This window comes from Camelus ferus, chromosome 12 (assembly GCF_009834535.1).
Source record: "Camelus ferus isolate YT-003-E chromosome 12, BCGSAC_Cfer_1.0, whole genome shotgun sequence".
Lineage (NCBI taxonomy): Eukaryota > Metazoa > Chordata > Mammalia > Artiodactyla > Camelidae > Camelus > Camelus ferus.
The window spans coordinates 58,480,081-58,494,111 of NC_045707.1; the positions used below are offsets into that span (position 1 = coordinate 58,480,081).

Consider the following 14,031-nt stretch of genomic DNA (forward strand, 5'->3'; position numbering starts at 1 on the left):
TGAAGAATTTTAGAGTAGAAAGGTGCCTTTGAGCTTGTTCTCAACGGCCCTCCCTTTTATCTATTCTCCTTCAATCTTCAAAGTCACTTCCTAACTCCAGCATTGTGAGATGTGATAAACAGTGAGGTATCACTCCAGCTCTGCATTTCATGATTTTCTGACTTTAATCAGATCTCAGCTCAGCCTTTGTTTTCCAGACTACAAAGTCCCAGTATTCTTAGCCTGTCCTCACACACAGCTCCTTCATCCCTGTTTAGCTGCCTCTGTGGTCCTCTAACCCCACTAGATCTTTCCTAAGGTAGGTGAGTTTCAGTCCGGGACAAAGGTAGGACATTTTTTCCCTCTTGAATTTATACTGAATTCTTACAATCTTCCATGACAACACCAAGCCTCTTTGGTTGTAGTGACCCACTTGAATGTCTTCAATGGATGGTTTCTATGTGACTTTTCTTGGTTTATAATTAACCCTATTATTTCACACTCTAACTTAAAAAATAGCTTTCTTTTTTTCCCTTTCAATGTATTATTTCTAAACTTGCCCGCACTGAAGCTCATCTACCGCATGCTGGCTCACTGAGCCTGGCAAAATTCTTTTGACTTACTAAGCTTGGAATTTCAGTGGCTGCAAACATGCATGTTACCTTCAAAATTGGGAGTTTCAAGGTAACTGGTAAAAATTCACAGACCTCTTTGGAACTATTTCTGTTTCTGTCTTCTGTTTCTGGATCTCTTGTTAACAGTTTTCAGCTCAGCTCTGTTTTCCTGTTGTTTCAATTCAGATCTCTTCAGTTTTATTATTTAAACATAATATTGGCCTGCAGAGTCCCGTAGCACTTCATAGGGGTAGTAAGCCTTTGTACTATTACATCATATTGCTCCCCCCGCCCCCAGCTCCATAATATCACATACTGCCTTCCAGAATCAGCCCTTGATAATTCGAGTAGCAGGCAAATTTTTTCTTCAGTCTTTCTCTATCACCTAATAGGCACTAGAATCCCTTAGACTTGGACGTTCTTCCATAGCGTCCTTGCAATCCCCCTATTCCTCTACCACTGATACAGCTGAAACTGCTGTGTTTGGCATCTCATCTTCTTCTGTGTGTTAAGAATCAATCATTAAAATAACATTTCAATCTGTACATTGAAAAACTGACAAGATCCTTTCAGCCTGGAAATGTATTAATCTTTGATGTCTGATCTTCTGAACTTGTTGTTACTGTCTTTGCTATTTAAATGACCCAAAACTAATTGAACAGTCAACCAACTAATTTATATTAGTTTGGCTTCCATGATCGAATTTTAGTTGGGGCATGAGGGCATTCTGCAATCAGGTAGAACTTTTGGCCATCTCTCAGGCTATAACGTGTAGCTGGCCATCTGTTGTCCAGGTTGAACCGGGTGAGAAAGGATAAGCACTTGGAAATCATGTTTTACCCGTGGAGTCTGAAGACTGCTTGGGTTGAAATCGTGAATCTGCCAAATACTAATTCTGTGATGTGGGGAAAGATGTTTACCTCTGTGTGCTTCCATTTCACCAATAAAATAGGATTAAAAGTAGTATTTACCTCATAGAGTTGTAAATGCAGATTACATCAGTTAACATATGGAAAGCTTAGGTTTACACATGTCAGGATGGTGTCTGGCTCACATTGTGCTATGAGAGTGTCTGCTGTCATTTTTACTTGGAGAGCCAAGGGCTAGCAGAGTGCACTGACTGGGTATTCAAATGACGCTTGTTGTATGATAGACTTACTGAGGAGTTTTTGTGCTGTTCTGCAGTAAGACATTTCAGCCTGTCCCTCACTTCTTTTAATTTCAGATCTAGCCCCCACCCCACATCTGCTCTTCATGTTTCATTAAAACCACTTTAGTCCTTCAGTCCTAACTGGCTGGGTCTCACATGGTAGGATGATCCAGCTTAAAGATCCTTCTTACCTTTTTCAGACCAATTTGTTCACCTCTTAGGGATTCAGACTATTTTTATCAATACTGTAATTAAGCATTTTGAAGTATCACAGAATTTTATATTGTAACATTCAAGCCTAAAATTATGATGAAGGCTTCTGACATCACAGCCAACTTATTATGCAGATTCTGATCTCGTTAGCTCAATAAGATGCCAGTTTATTTGCATATGATTGCTTGACCCTGATAGCATGGCCAATTAATTTGCATATCCCTATCTAATTGGCTCAAATAAGTTTTTGCCACTTTATTTGTTGGCCCAGCTCCCAGACTGGTGTCTTTTAGTCCAAATCAATTGGATTTGGGGTGGTTTTCTCTGTCATGCTTTCAATACCAATGGAAGGGCAGATAAGAGTGGTGGTCATAAATGTTTAACCGCACCACCTACTGCTTTTGTCCTCTGTCAGAAAAGACTGAAGAAGAAGAAACAATAATTTAGACATGTGGGCAAGGTATTTTTCAAGGAAGGGGATACTGAACTAATTAAAAAAAAAAAAAGGGACTTCTTATTTAAGGAAATTCCAATATACAAGGCAAAGGATATATTTACATCACTGCTAAAAATTCTGATTTGGAATTTGGCTGACCTGGACCTCGGATAAAATTATGATGTAGCATTAAAGCCTCTAAAATGCATTTTCTTTTTCTTATTTTAAATTGTGATATAATTGACAAACATTTTAAGTTTAAAGCATACAATGTGTTGACTTAATATGCTTATATATTGCAATAAGATTTCCACCCTAGCTTCAGCTAACTGTACATTCTCTATATAGTGTAGTTTTCAAATGTAAGATGCATATGAATAACATGGGGGGATGTTTGAAATGCAGTTTCCAGGTTCCCACCTGTAGACACTCAGTGACAGTGTGGTCTGAGGTCGTCCATGAAATCTTAAATTTTAACATGAACTTTGGGTGGTTCTGATATAGATGGAATATCACATCTTGATAAACACTGCTCGATGCCTGTGCTCATTCATGGGTTCTGCATGGAATCTAGTGGTTCCCCAAGGTTGGGTGAGTTGCTCTTTCCTAGATGACTTCAACACTTTGAATTGGCTCTATTTTCCAACTTCTATTTCTAGGACAGTAGAAATAAGAAGGAAAAACCCATGACAAATTTTTGAAAATTGCGTCTTGAAGAAAGGAAAGGCATGTGTGAGGGGGTAGGGCTGGCGGGGTTAGGAAGGCAAGGTGAATCTTCCTGGTTTGGGCGTCAGGGGCTTATCTGCACACAGGCAGTCTCTCATAAAGCGATGGTGACTCTTGTACCACCGTGTACCCCTCCATGAGTCTCCCCCATCATCCCTCTCGAGTAGTTGCTATCGTTTGTGAATTCCATCGCCCTTAATTTTGGAGACATAGGTGCTTTGTGGGATCTCTGCTCTGACCGCAATCTTTGCTTTTCACTGTATAAATTCCATAGCGATAAGACAGGACTGGGGACAGACAGGAAGAAGACTAGGGGTGGGGCCTGGGGTGGAAAGCGATGGGGGAAAAGACAGTAAGTAAGGGGGAACACTTTCCACCACACTTTGTCCAACCAGCTCTGAGGATGTCCTTGATCTGATCCCCCTTGTAGCCACCTGCCCAGCAGCTTGATCTTCAGCAGACAGCTGGAACGGGTCCATGTGACTTCAGTCCTTCCTGCTTTCCCCAGCATTCTCCTCCTGCCAAGGCTTGACATGTTTTTGGTGTTCTCACAGTTTAGGTAAATACAAACCCTATCAGAGTTGCAGTGCTGCAAATTGTTATCCTTATCTGTTTGCCATGGTTCCCAGTACTACAGACACGTAGAAAAATTTCAAAAGGATTATGTTCTAGCTTCAGGGGAAGAGGGAAATGCAACGGTCTTTGAGACGTTCTATGTTGGGGAATTGGAGAACCTGGACTTCGGTCCCAGCTATCCTGTCTACAAATCAGGTGACTTCGAGTGTCAGTTTTCACAAAAGCAGTTGCCAGTAGTGAATGCCACCTTCTCCGTGCCAGACATGGAGCAGGATGACTTACGTCTCTAAGCTTCAATTTTCTGAGAATATCACCTTCAGAAACTACCTCCCAGGTCTATCATGAAGACCACATGAAAAAACCAAGTTATAAAAGGTTTTCTAAATTAGGAAAGTGTGATAATGACTTCTTAACAGTTGAGAACAATGTTCATATTTAAGTTGAAAAACAGACCTTCTCCTTAATACAGAAACTTAAAAGCTTATGATCATTTCCATTTTGCTGATTCAGAAGTTGTGTCTTTGCTTCAACAGTTACTGTACTTGTTGGGAAACTGTCAGAGTTTTGTTTAATTTGTGATAGAAAGCTCAAATTGAACTTACAATCTTGACACTCCTCATTAAACCTGTACTCAGAAGTCTCAAATTTCTAGGATGACACACACAAAAAAGACAAACGAGTATCTGTGCGTCATGGGGCCAAGGAGGTAGGAAGAAGCTACTTAGTTATTTCTGACTTGAGCGTCTACACAGGTATAAATTCAAACATAAAAATTACACAGCTAGAAAATGTAAGACATATACCCTCATACTTTTAGGAATCCTTAACTTTTTTGATGCTTGCAGTTTCTTAGATCTCTTTGCTATAGGTTGAATGTTAATGTTCCCCTAAAAATTCATACATTGAATCAGAGACCCTAATGCAATGGCTTTTGGAGGTGGGACCTTTGGGAGGTGATTAGGTCTTGAGGGTGGAGCCCTCATGGATGAAATTAGTGACCTCATAAAAGAGACTCCAGAGAGCTCCCTTGTTCCTTCCACCGTGTGACAACGCAGAGAAAACACCAGCTATGAACCAGGAAGCAGGTTCTCACCAGACAGTGAGCCTGCTGGCACCTTGATCTTGGACTTAACAGCCTCCAGAGCTGTGTGAACTTTCTCTTTACAAGACACCCATGTTACGGTATCCTGTTATAGCAGCCTGAATGAACTAAGGCATTTTTCATGTCCTCCCTCTCTTTTAACCAAAAGGAAACATTTCTTATTTGAAGGGAGATGTACTCCAAATGTACAGATGAATATTAAGGTGTGGTTCCTAGGCAGAAGGCTTGATTTTTTTCTCTAAGTACAGGGCAAAAAAGCTATTCATTTCCTACTGCATCAACTTGCTCCTGAAGAACAGCCTTGAAGCCTGAAAGATTCAACATTTCAGTACAAATAGCTAGATTCAGAAACACTGACAGTTGCTCACAAGTACTTGAGAGTTGTAATGTGAAGCATGACAGTTCAGGGGTCTGCTGTAGGTATGTGGATGGTCCAGTCAAGACTGTCACTGTAAAGTAAGAGTTGGGTTTCACATGTTTTTCTCTTTTGGGTTTATGATAGAGGCAAAATCTTAGGGCAATTCATTTTGAATTAACACAGTAGAAAAGAAAGAAACCAACCCTGTTAAAGGGTAGTAAGAAATTAGTTTTTAAAATGTTTCCATTTCTTATTTTCAATCTTTTTTGTTGATGAATTCCATACCTCATCTGAATTCCATACCTTGTCTTAATTCACTATTGGGTCTGTGCAAAACATGAGTCTACTGCACCATTTCCTCTGAACTGAGCAGCCAACCCCATCAAACTTTCTTTTCTTTCCACTGAATCAAGCAATTGGTTAAACTGTCCATTGGCTGCTTTCACATTTTGCATATTTAGCTTAGGATTCAATAGCATTACTAATAGAAATAATTACAGTAATATCCAGTGAGCTTGTTAGTCTGCTCTCATTTATTTCTCACAATAACCTTATAAACAAGAGTCTCTTATTACTCCCACTTCACAGATAATGCAACTGAGGCTTAGAAAGCTAGGTAACTTATCCAATGTCAAATGGCTGGCAGTGGCAGACTGAGATTTAAATGCTGGCAAAAAAACCCCCACTTGGGTTCCAGTTAACTAGCCATTTTCCAGCAAATGTAGTTTGGTATTGGAATTACCTGGAATGATCTCATTATATAACTTTGGTCTCCTCGGACATAGGTCAACGTACTTTGAGACAGACCATCTAAGTGCTCAAAGTTATTTTAATGGTAAATAGGTTAAACAAATTTGAAATGCAAGACTTGTTTTTTCCAGGCCATAGCTCCTTTGTAAATAATTCATTATTCCTTCAGCAGCTCTGCTCAGTGCTACCAGTCAGTGCAGGCACTTTGGGTGCATAAATATAGGGCACAGTCTAGTGAGAGAAGAGTGATATTTGAAGGGTGTAAACAACTACTGGCATTAAAAAAAAAAAAAAAAGATTCGTTGTTCTGGGATATGTCAAAAAAGGCTTCATGGAATCCTCCACCTAAAATGCTCTCTCTTCCAGGCACCCCATGGCTCACTTCCTCACCTCCTCCAGGTTGCTGCCGAAATGGCATCTACTCACGAGGTTTTCTCTGACCACCCCATTTAAAACTCCTCCCAACCTTCCTTATCCTGCTGCCCTGCTGTGCGTCCTTTGTAGCACTTAGCACCTCTTCCCGTACCTTGTGCTCTTCTTATTTTTGAGCATCCTGTCGCATTTTCCCCCATGCTACAAGGTAAGCTGGAGGGGGGCAGGGTTCTTTGGTGGTTTTGTCCACTGATGTGAACCTAGTTTCAAAACAATGCCTAACACAGTGTAGGGAAGCAATGCATGGTTGTTCAATGAATGAAGGAAATAAGACTTGAGCTGGATCCAAAGAATGGATAGGATTTAGCTAGACTTTGGATGGAAGAGAATTCCAGGGGAAGGAACTGACCAAAGAATGGAGGCAGCAAATGACATAGGCTGTTTGGAGACAAGTATTTGGTCACCTTGGTTAAAATACAGAAATATGGTGAGGTCTGGAAGAATCTATATCACGTAGACCTCAGTGATGATGACTTAATTTCACAGGCAGCAGGGAGCCCTTAAGATGAGGACTCTTTAAGGATATTAAGACTTTAAATAGCCTTAATTTAATATTTAACAATTGAGCCAAGTCATTCCAGGCAATTCAGATTTAGGGATGAAACCAGGTTGGGTCGTTCCTGAAGCTAATGTAATTGTAAACCCTGGCAAAACAGCCCACTTTGGTTCCAATTAACTAGCCATTTTCAGTAAATGTAGGTTGATGTTTGGAAAAAAGTAAAGAATAGAGTCAAGAATATAAAGTTAGAAACAGTAAATTAGATGTGACCTCTGGCCTGGCCCCTTTCAGGCCACAGTGCTAAGTTAGTCCACTGGGTGGCAGGAGTCATCCCAGAAGTCCTTCCTTCGCTGAGATGCCCAGCAGTAACCAAACTACCCAGAGATACGAGTACAGGCCATGTGAATACGTTCTACCAGGGACAGCGTCCCTGGGCTCAATCTCAAAAATGCCTGTAGCCTCTCTGAGGCCACCAAACAGCAAGAGAGATGGATGATGGAAGAGAAGTCAGAGTGTCAGGAGGCACAAACTGTGACAAACAAGTTGTAGTTGCAATTTCTTTCTATGACCAGGGGAACTCATTTCTGGGACCTTGGAAGAGAAGACTGAACAAATAAGGGAGCCTGAAGTTCCAGCTGGCATCATGGGAGAGCTGCTTCTGGACCTCTGAGGAAGGGTATCAGGTGAACTGGGAGGAAGACCACTAGGCACAGGTGATGAGATGGTTGGCACGAGAGTCTGGAAAGGACGGGGAGAGAGAGGATACGGAGGAACCCTGTAATTAGAGCTGGCTGCTGAGCCAAGGGAAGGAGAAAGGTCAAAAGTGTCTGAAGTCATCACTCAGGATACTAAACAGAAATCTGGGCGTGAACTGCTCTTGTGCCTAAAAATTTCTCTGCACGTTAAATACTCTGTTGTTTTAGGTTTAAGTGCTTGGTATTTATTACCATCATTGATGTTCAAATTATCACATCTTTGGCCAGCAGAAGCCTCTTCACGGAGGCTCCTAAGTCTTGTGACATGACCCCCTTAAGTCTTCCATAGTTGCCATGCTTTCTGGTAAGATGAGATTTCTGGGCTTGTTTTGTATAGTTCCTGGGCCATACCTGGAATCTTCCATTTCTCCAGTAAGGCCCAGATTCTCTTAGTGAGAAACTGTATTTTCAAACCATATCTGACTCTCTGGACGCTCACTGCTACTGGGTCAGTCTTTCTTTCTAGGCTTTTTCCATGGACAGTGCCAGGAAAGCTGTATGTCTACAGGCATGTGTGCATGTATATGCATATATTCTGCACCTTAGGCACGATAAATACTCTAGGTCTTTGAAAGAAACTGACCATTGTTTTAAATTTGCTCTGTTCGGCTCCTAGGCAGTGAAAGCAGTGCATTTTAAAGTGGGGTCTTAGTGACATGAAAGAGGTGGTGCAGCTTCCCCAGGCGACTGACTTATCAACAGCAATAAACTTGGGCACCGGGAGAATCTGGATGGCAAATTAGTGGTTCAGGAAGTGGAAATGTAGCTGTAGCGTTTTTTAGCTGTTAGGCTTCAGAATATAAAATCGCCATGATGCATTAGAGTGGCTTTGGAAATCTGCAACATTTTTATTAGAGAGATCACTGAATACCCAGTAATGTTGGTTCTAACTCCACCACCACAGTGACAGCTAGACACTATTTAGGGTGACCCTGTGACATAGCAAGAACATTTCTCACACTTGAGTGATTTATTAGAAAAGCAAAAACAGAACTGATTTGATCACACAGAGAAGAAAATAAAAACTGGGCTCAGCTATGGAGATGACAAGTTCTTGTGCTGACTGCTTTTGAGCAAGAGTATACTTTGCTTTTTTTTTTTTTTTTTTAAAAAAAAAACCTAAAATTGGGTTCTAGAGAACTTCAAATCCCAAAGTCTCCCCCATCCCCAATATAAGCTGTAAAAAAAAAAAAAAAAAAAAAAAGCATTACCATGAGGATTCCCTCTCCACCAGGTGTTACTGTTCACATATATTTGAAATGCTGACTGTTCAATGAAACACCGTTGTTAAAAACTGTTAGGCTATATTTGATACATTTGCCTAATATGTAATTCTTTATAAGTATTTACCTAATAAATCTCAGATAAAAACTATCTTTCATATCATAAATTTTGAAAAAAAGAAAAACCAAAAAACAACCCACGACAAAATTACAAGTGGTCATAAGAATTGCCTTTCAAAAGAGCAGCAAAAACATTCAGCTTTCAGTGGTGTAGGACTGACAATTGATACTTTGGCTATGAAGGAGGCAAATAGGTTACATCTTCTATGCCAATTCCAATAAACTGAGACTGGCTTCCCGGGGCTCTGTGGTGGGATGAATCCTGAGACTGCTTCCAGGCTCCGTAGGAAAGAGAACTGTGATCAGTTAAGGAGCGGGGAGTCGTGGCATGTGTGCTACGCCTTCGGTGTCAAGGATGAAACAGCATTTAAAAACACCACACACACAATGAGCATCACAGACTTACCAGATAAGCCGCCCACATCCATCTTCTTCAGGTTCTTTGCCTCCAGAATGACAACAGTCAACTTGCCAGCAGTAGGTACATAGCGAAGGGAGAAGCAGATATCGCCCAGTTTCTCTTGCTATGAAAACCAATAAGAAAGTGTAAGTCATTTTCCAAACAAAAGTGACTGTAGTTTGTACATATACATTGTAAACTCAGGGAGGAGGACTATGACAATTAGACTGAAAACTCTTGGCATTAACCAGTAGTCGTGCGTTCACTAAGGTATCAGGAGTGGTTGGAACCCATTTCAGTTTTTAAATAGCTCATTTATACTTCAACATTCATCAAAACATATCCATAATTCAATGGTTCAGGAGATGAGACCAAGATGACATTTTTAGAGACTGCATTCTGAATAGTACTGCCAAACTCCTGGCAAAAATTCGTAACTTGATTAAATAGCTTTGAAAAGAACCTAACATTCTTTGGGTAGAATCAACCTACTTAATTTTTTTTTTAACATTTCAAAATAGGGTTATGTCTAATACTTGGTATTTAGATTTTTGAATAGAAGACTTGCATTTGTGTTATACTTAAATTCTATTTATTGATGAGAAATTCTAAATTACTAATAGCAGAAATACAACAAAGTGTAAGTTTTTTCACTTTTAGTTGTACTCATCTCAAGTGAGGTCTAACTGCGTTTTTCTTTATCCTAAAATGTGTAAAAAAAAAAATCTAAGTGGTAGGTTAAAACCCAAATACATAGTAATGCAAAGTTTCTCAAACCCTCACATGATTTAATTGGTGCCATATTTCAGTTCCAAGAACATCCACCAGTCCTATGCCTGAATATTTCTGAACAACTGATAAGTATTTAAAATGATGATGTTATATAGAGAACTTGTACCTTTCTCAGAAAAGAGACCTATGTGTTCTCCCACCTTAAGTGTCTTACTCTTGAGGATGACTAAAAACCATGGTATCGAACACGTGCAAAATTTCTGCATTCATATTTATAAGCAAGAGGGTGTGGAGTTGTATTCTTGGATGCCGGAGGCTCTCCATTGCTCTCTGGCATGGGGATGAAGGGTATAGATGGCAAATCAGGGTTGATTTTTTAGTATCTTCCCCTCACCCCCAAACAGTGATTCCAGAGAAGGTAATGGTTGTGTCAGACCTCCATACCGCATTCTGATGTTAGAAGTCTATCTGCAGAAGCCATATCCTCAGGTCCTCTCCTGTTAAACTCTTAATAGGACTGTTTTGGGCCTTATCTGTAACTTGATGTTGTGTTAAATTGGCTAACTTAGCCGGAGTCTCCACTGCGGAGATTCCTGTGGGGGTAGTCATTAAATCCATCTTTGAAAAAGGAAAGGGTATCTACCTATGACATGATTTATCTATAGGTGAGAAGTAATATATTCAATGTGTGTGTGAGAACTGGTACCTCTTTCTGCTTAATCAAAGTAATACTTTAATTGAAAACATTACCACATAGAAGGGTGGGTATAGCTCAGCGGCAGAGCGCATGCTTGGAGTCCCGGGTTCCATCCCTAATACCTCCATTAAATAAACAGACAACCCCCCCGAACATTACAGCATGTGTGTATAGCCTCGGTTCTTTCATTCCTTGAGTTCTCAGAGCATCTTACCCATTGTCTCTTAGGTTACTAAGGACTTTTTTTGTCTGATTGCACATGTCAATTCCCCACATGACTATAAACTCCTTGAAGACAAGGTCCTTCCCTGAATTATTACTTTCCACACATTTTCAGAAAGTAAATACATGGAGATTTAGATGATTCTCCCATTTTGAATTACCCAGGTCGTACCTCCCTTCCATTAGTGTAGATAATAGAGAGTTACTTCTAATGTGCTAAATTCACCTGAAGTGCCTACTCACCCCTAGGAATTAATTTACACATCAGGAGAATCTAGTGGAAAAAATTACTTTTCACAGTCTCTGAAAATACAGAATGGGTGTCAGTAGCACAGAAATTAATACAAAGTACAGACAAATTCATCTGAACTTTAGGAGACAAGAGAAATGGAAATGAATGAAATTGCTGTTCAAAAATGCTCATTAGGAGGGTTCTTTTTTGCAGGATTCTGTCTGTTCGCCACAATCGCCTCTCTGGGGAGCTTATTACTGGCAGTCACCAGAGCAATGACTACCTCTCGGTTATCTTACCTATATTCGCTCCCATCCAGTAGAGTTTTGCTTAGTCAGGAAATTTATCTAGAGTGACTTTAGTCCCTTCTGCCTAATCAAATTACCCCTAACTATTCAGCCCTAGTCCAAGCTCCAAATCTTTAATGATAAAGTACCTCCTTACGATGCCAGCCCACGTGGATTTCTGCTGCTGATTGCCTTATAGCCAGGAGTATGGTGCTTAGGGATGTTTTTTCTGTTTCTTTCATATAGGTGAGTTCCTTTCACTCTAAACTCCAGAACAGGGGTTGTACCTTACACTTCTTAATAAGGTGCATAATAAGGGCTTATAAATCACTGCTGGCTGATTGCATTGAAGTGAGAACCTCACTCACCTTTTGCTTTGTACACAGCACAGACACCAGTGTTCTATCAAAAGTGTCTCTCAGTTTAATCAGCGAGTCAACTAATGAATATATTTGGAGCTCCTTCTTTGTGTCTAGTGCTGTAGATGTAGCTCCTTTCCTAAAACTGGAAATGAAAACATTTCTGGACGTGTCGTTTTTATAAGATAATTCCAGGATCCTATAGGGTTGCAGCTGACAGATGAGTGCTTTTGCTGCTGCGATTAGCTCGTGACGGGGCCTTATTACTATTAGGAACTTCAGCTGTATGTATCATTTATTTCAGTCAATAGCCTTGATCACTGGGTGGAAACTGCCAGTTAGTGTTAGAGAGTTCCAGCTGTGAGATTCAGAGAAATTAACCTGCTCTTTTAGAATGTGGAGCTGACAATCAGAAAGCACCTTTGTTCTGAGCAGTTTGATAATTCTGATTTTTTTTTTCAAGTAGCCGCTGAATAGAGTAGACACAAATTAATGACTTAACAGACAACTACAGTAATACCTTTCCTTTCTGAAAAGCATTATAGTTATTGGAACGGAGGTCATCTCCAATGGATAAATGAAAAGCTTGATTTAAAATGAATATTTACTTGATGACTTTAATAGCACCATCCATTATTTCACGTGTAAAAAGAGGTGTTTGCTTTAATGACCTTCGCAAATGGGGCTAAGTTCACATGCTTGTTGGAAATGCAGTTCTTTGGAATGAGTTTTTAAAAAGGTACCTGAATTGGCTAAAGGCTGTGACATTTTAAAAGGACATATTCTATTTATGTTAATTGTAAGATTTTTCTCTGTGTTAAATTAGCAAGAGGTTCTCTGAATAGAAGGTTTTTCTCTGAGGTTGGGAATCTATTCAGAGCTAACAGACAAATGGCAGTCCAATAATCTCTCAAAATGAAAATCTAGACTATTTGCGTATTCTCTATACGCAAAAATGCAAAAATGTTATTCATTTGTAAGAAAGGACAATGACAGGCTTTAAATTTTAATAGCAGAACGGGTGGCCTTAAATATATCCTTTGTGTGGTGGTATCTTTCAAATTCATTTTATTCCCATAACTACTCTCCTACCCCTGAAGTGTCTGCCAAGTCGGTATTTACATCTGATGGTCCAGATGGTCACAGTGTGAGGTGTTGCTGTGGACGTACCCAGGCTAAAAAGACTGAATCCGGCCTGTGTACAAACGTACAGTAAATTGTTCAGGCGAAGCAGACCGTGTTACTGCTTTTAATACTGATTTTTTGTGAGGGTGCTATACAATCTATTAACTTGGTCTTCGTTCAATTATTCATTTATTTCTTATTGAACAGTGGTTGAGTTTCACCAAAGACTCTTCCAGGTTCTAGTCTAGGTTCCATAGATACCTCGATGAATAAGGTGACCTGAAGTTCAGAGTGTCGTGGAGGGACAAATTCAAACAGAATAACAATATAATGTGTTAACTGCACCCTATATGAGGCACAGATGCTGTGGGAGCAGAGAAGGTTAAACCTTTCCAGGGTCTAGTGATAGAACTGAGGAAGGAACGAAGGCTTGACTTGGAGATGTTTATCCCCAATAATCAGGGTCAGTTTTTCCAGCCACCCCAAATAAACATCCTTTGTAAAATGAATGTGCCTGCCATATAAATGTAGCTTTAGGGTGCGTCTTCCAGCTCCCCCTTTCAGCCAGAGCTAGTGTATATGGTGGCTGGTGACATGAAGTGTCCTTGAAGTACCTGAGCTGAGATGGGACGATTCCACAGGAGTATTCAGTGCGAACCCTGTGAAGAACTGGGCAAGAATGTTCTAGGCACAGGGACGCGTGTGCAAAGTCCTCACTGCTTAAACTCATTACTCTTCTATAAGCATAAAACTCATGTTATTCAGTTAAAGACAGATTTCTATTTATGATTTATTATCTTCAAGATTTTTCACAGTTATCTTTAACTTTTATTTTAAGAGATACACTTGAAGTCCTACTAGAAATAATAATTAGCAACAGAAAAGTGGATATTCTGAAGTGATCTAAGAATGATGAAAGTAGGAAGTCAAAATGCCTATTGAAAGTAACAGCAGAGTGCAGGACAGAGTGACGGAAACATCACCAGACTGAGGCACGGGCATTTCACTTGTTTGTTCATGAAACGTTTTTATTGGGCATCTCCT

The 14,031-nt window shown here is 40.0% G+C and overlaps 1 protein-coding gene across 5 annotated transcripts in view; it reads right to left on the minus strand.

Moving 5' to 3' along the window:
* SYT1 (synaptotagmin 1) overlaps positions 1-14,031 on the minus strand; it is a 470,145-nt gene that overhangs the window by 68,436 nt on the left and 387,678 nt on the right. For all 5 annotated transcript variants that reach the window (XM_032493716.1, XM_014554552.2, XM_032493715.1 and 2 more), the window contains one exon: positions 9,340-9,457. In XM_032493716.1, coding sequence (XP_032349607.1) covers positions 9,340-9,457 — 118 coding nt within the window. The remainder of the gene's footprint in view (positions 1-9,339; positions 9,458-14,031) is intronic.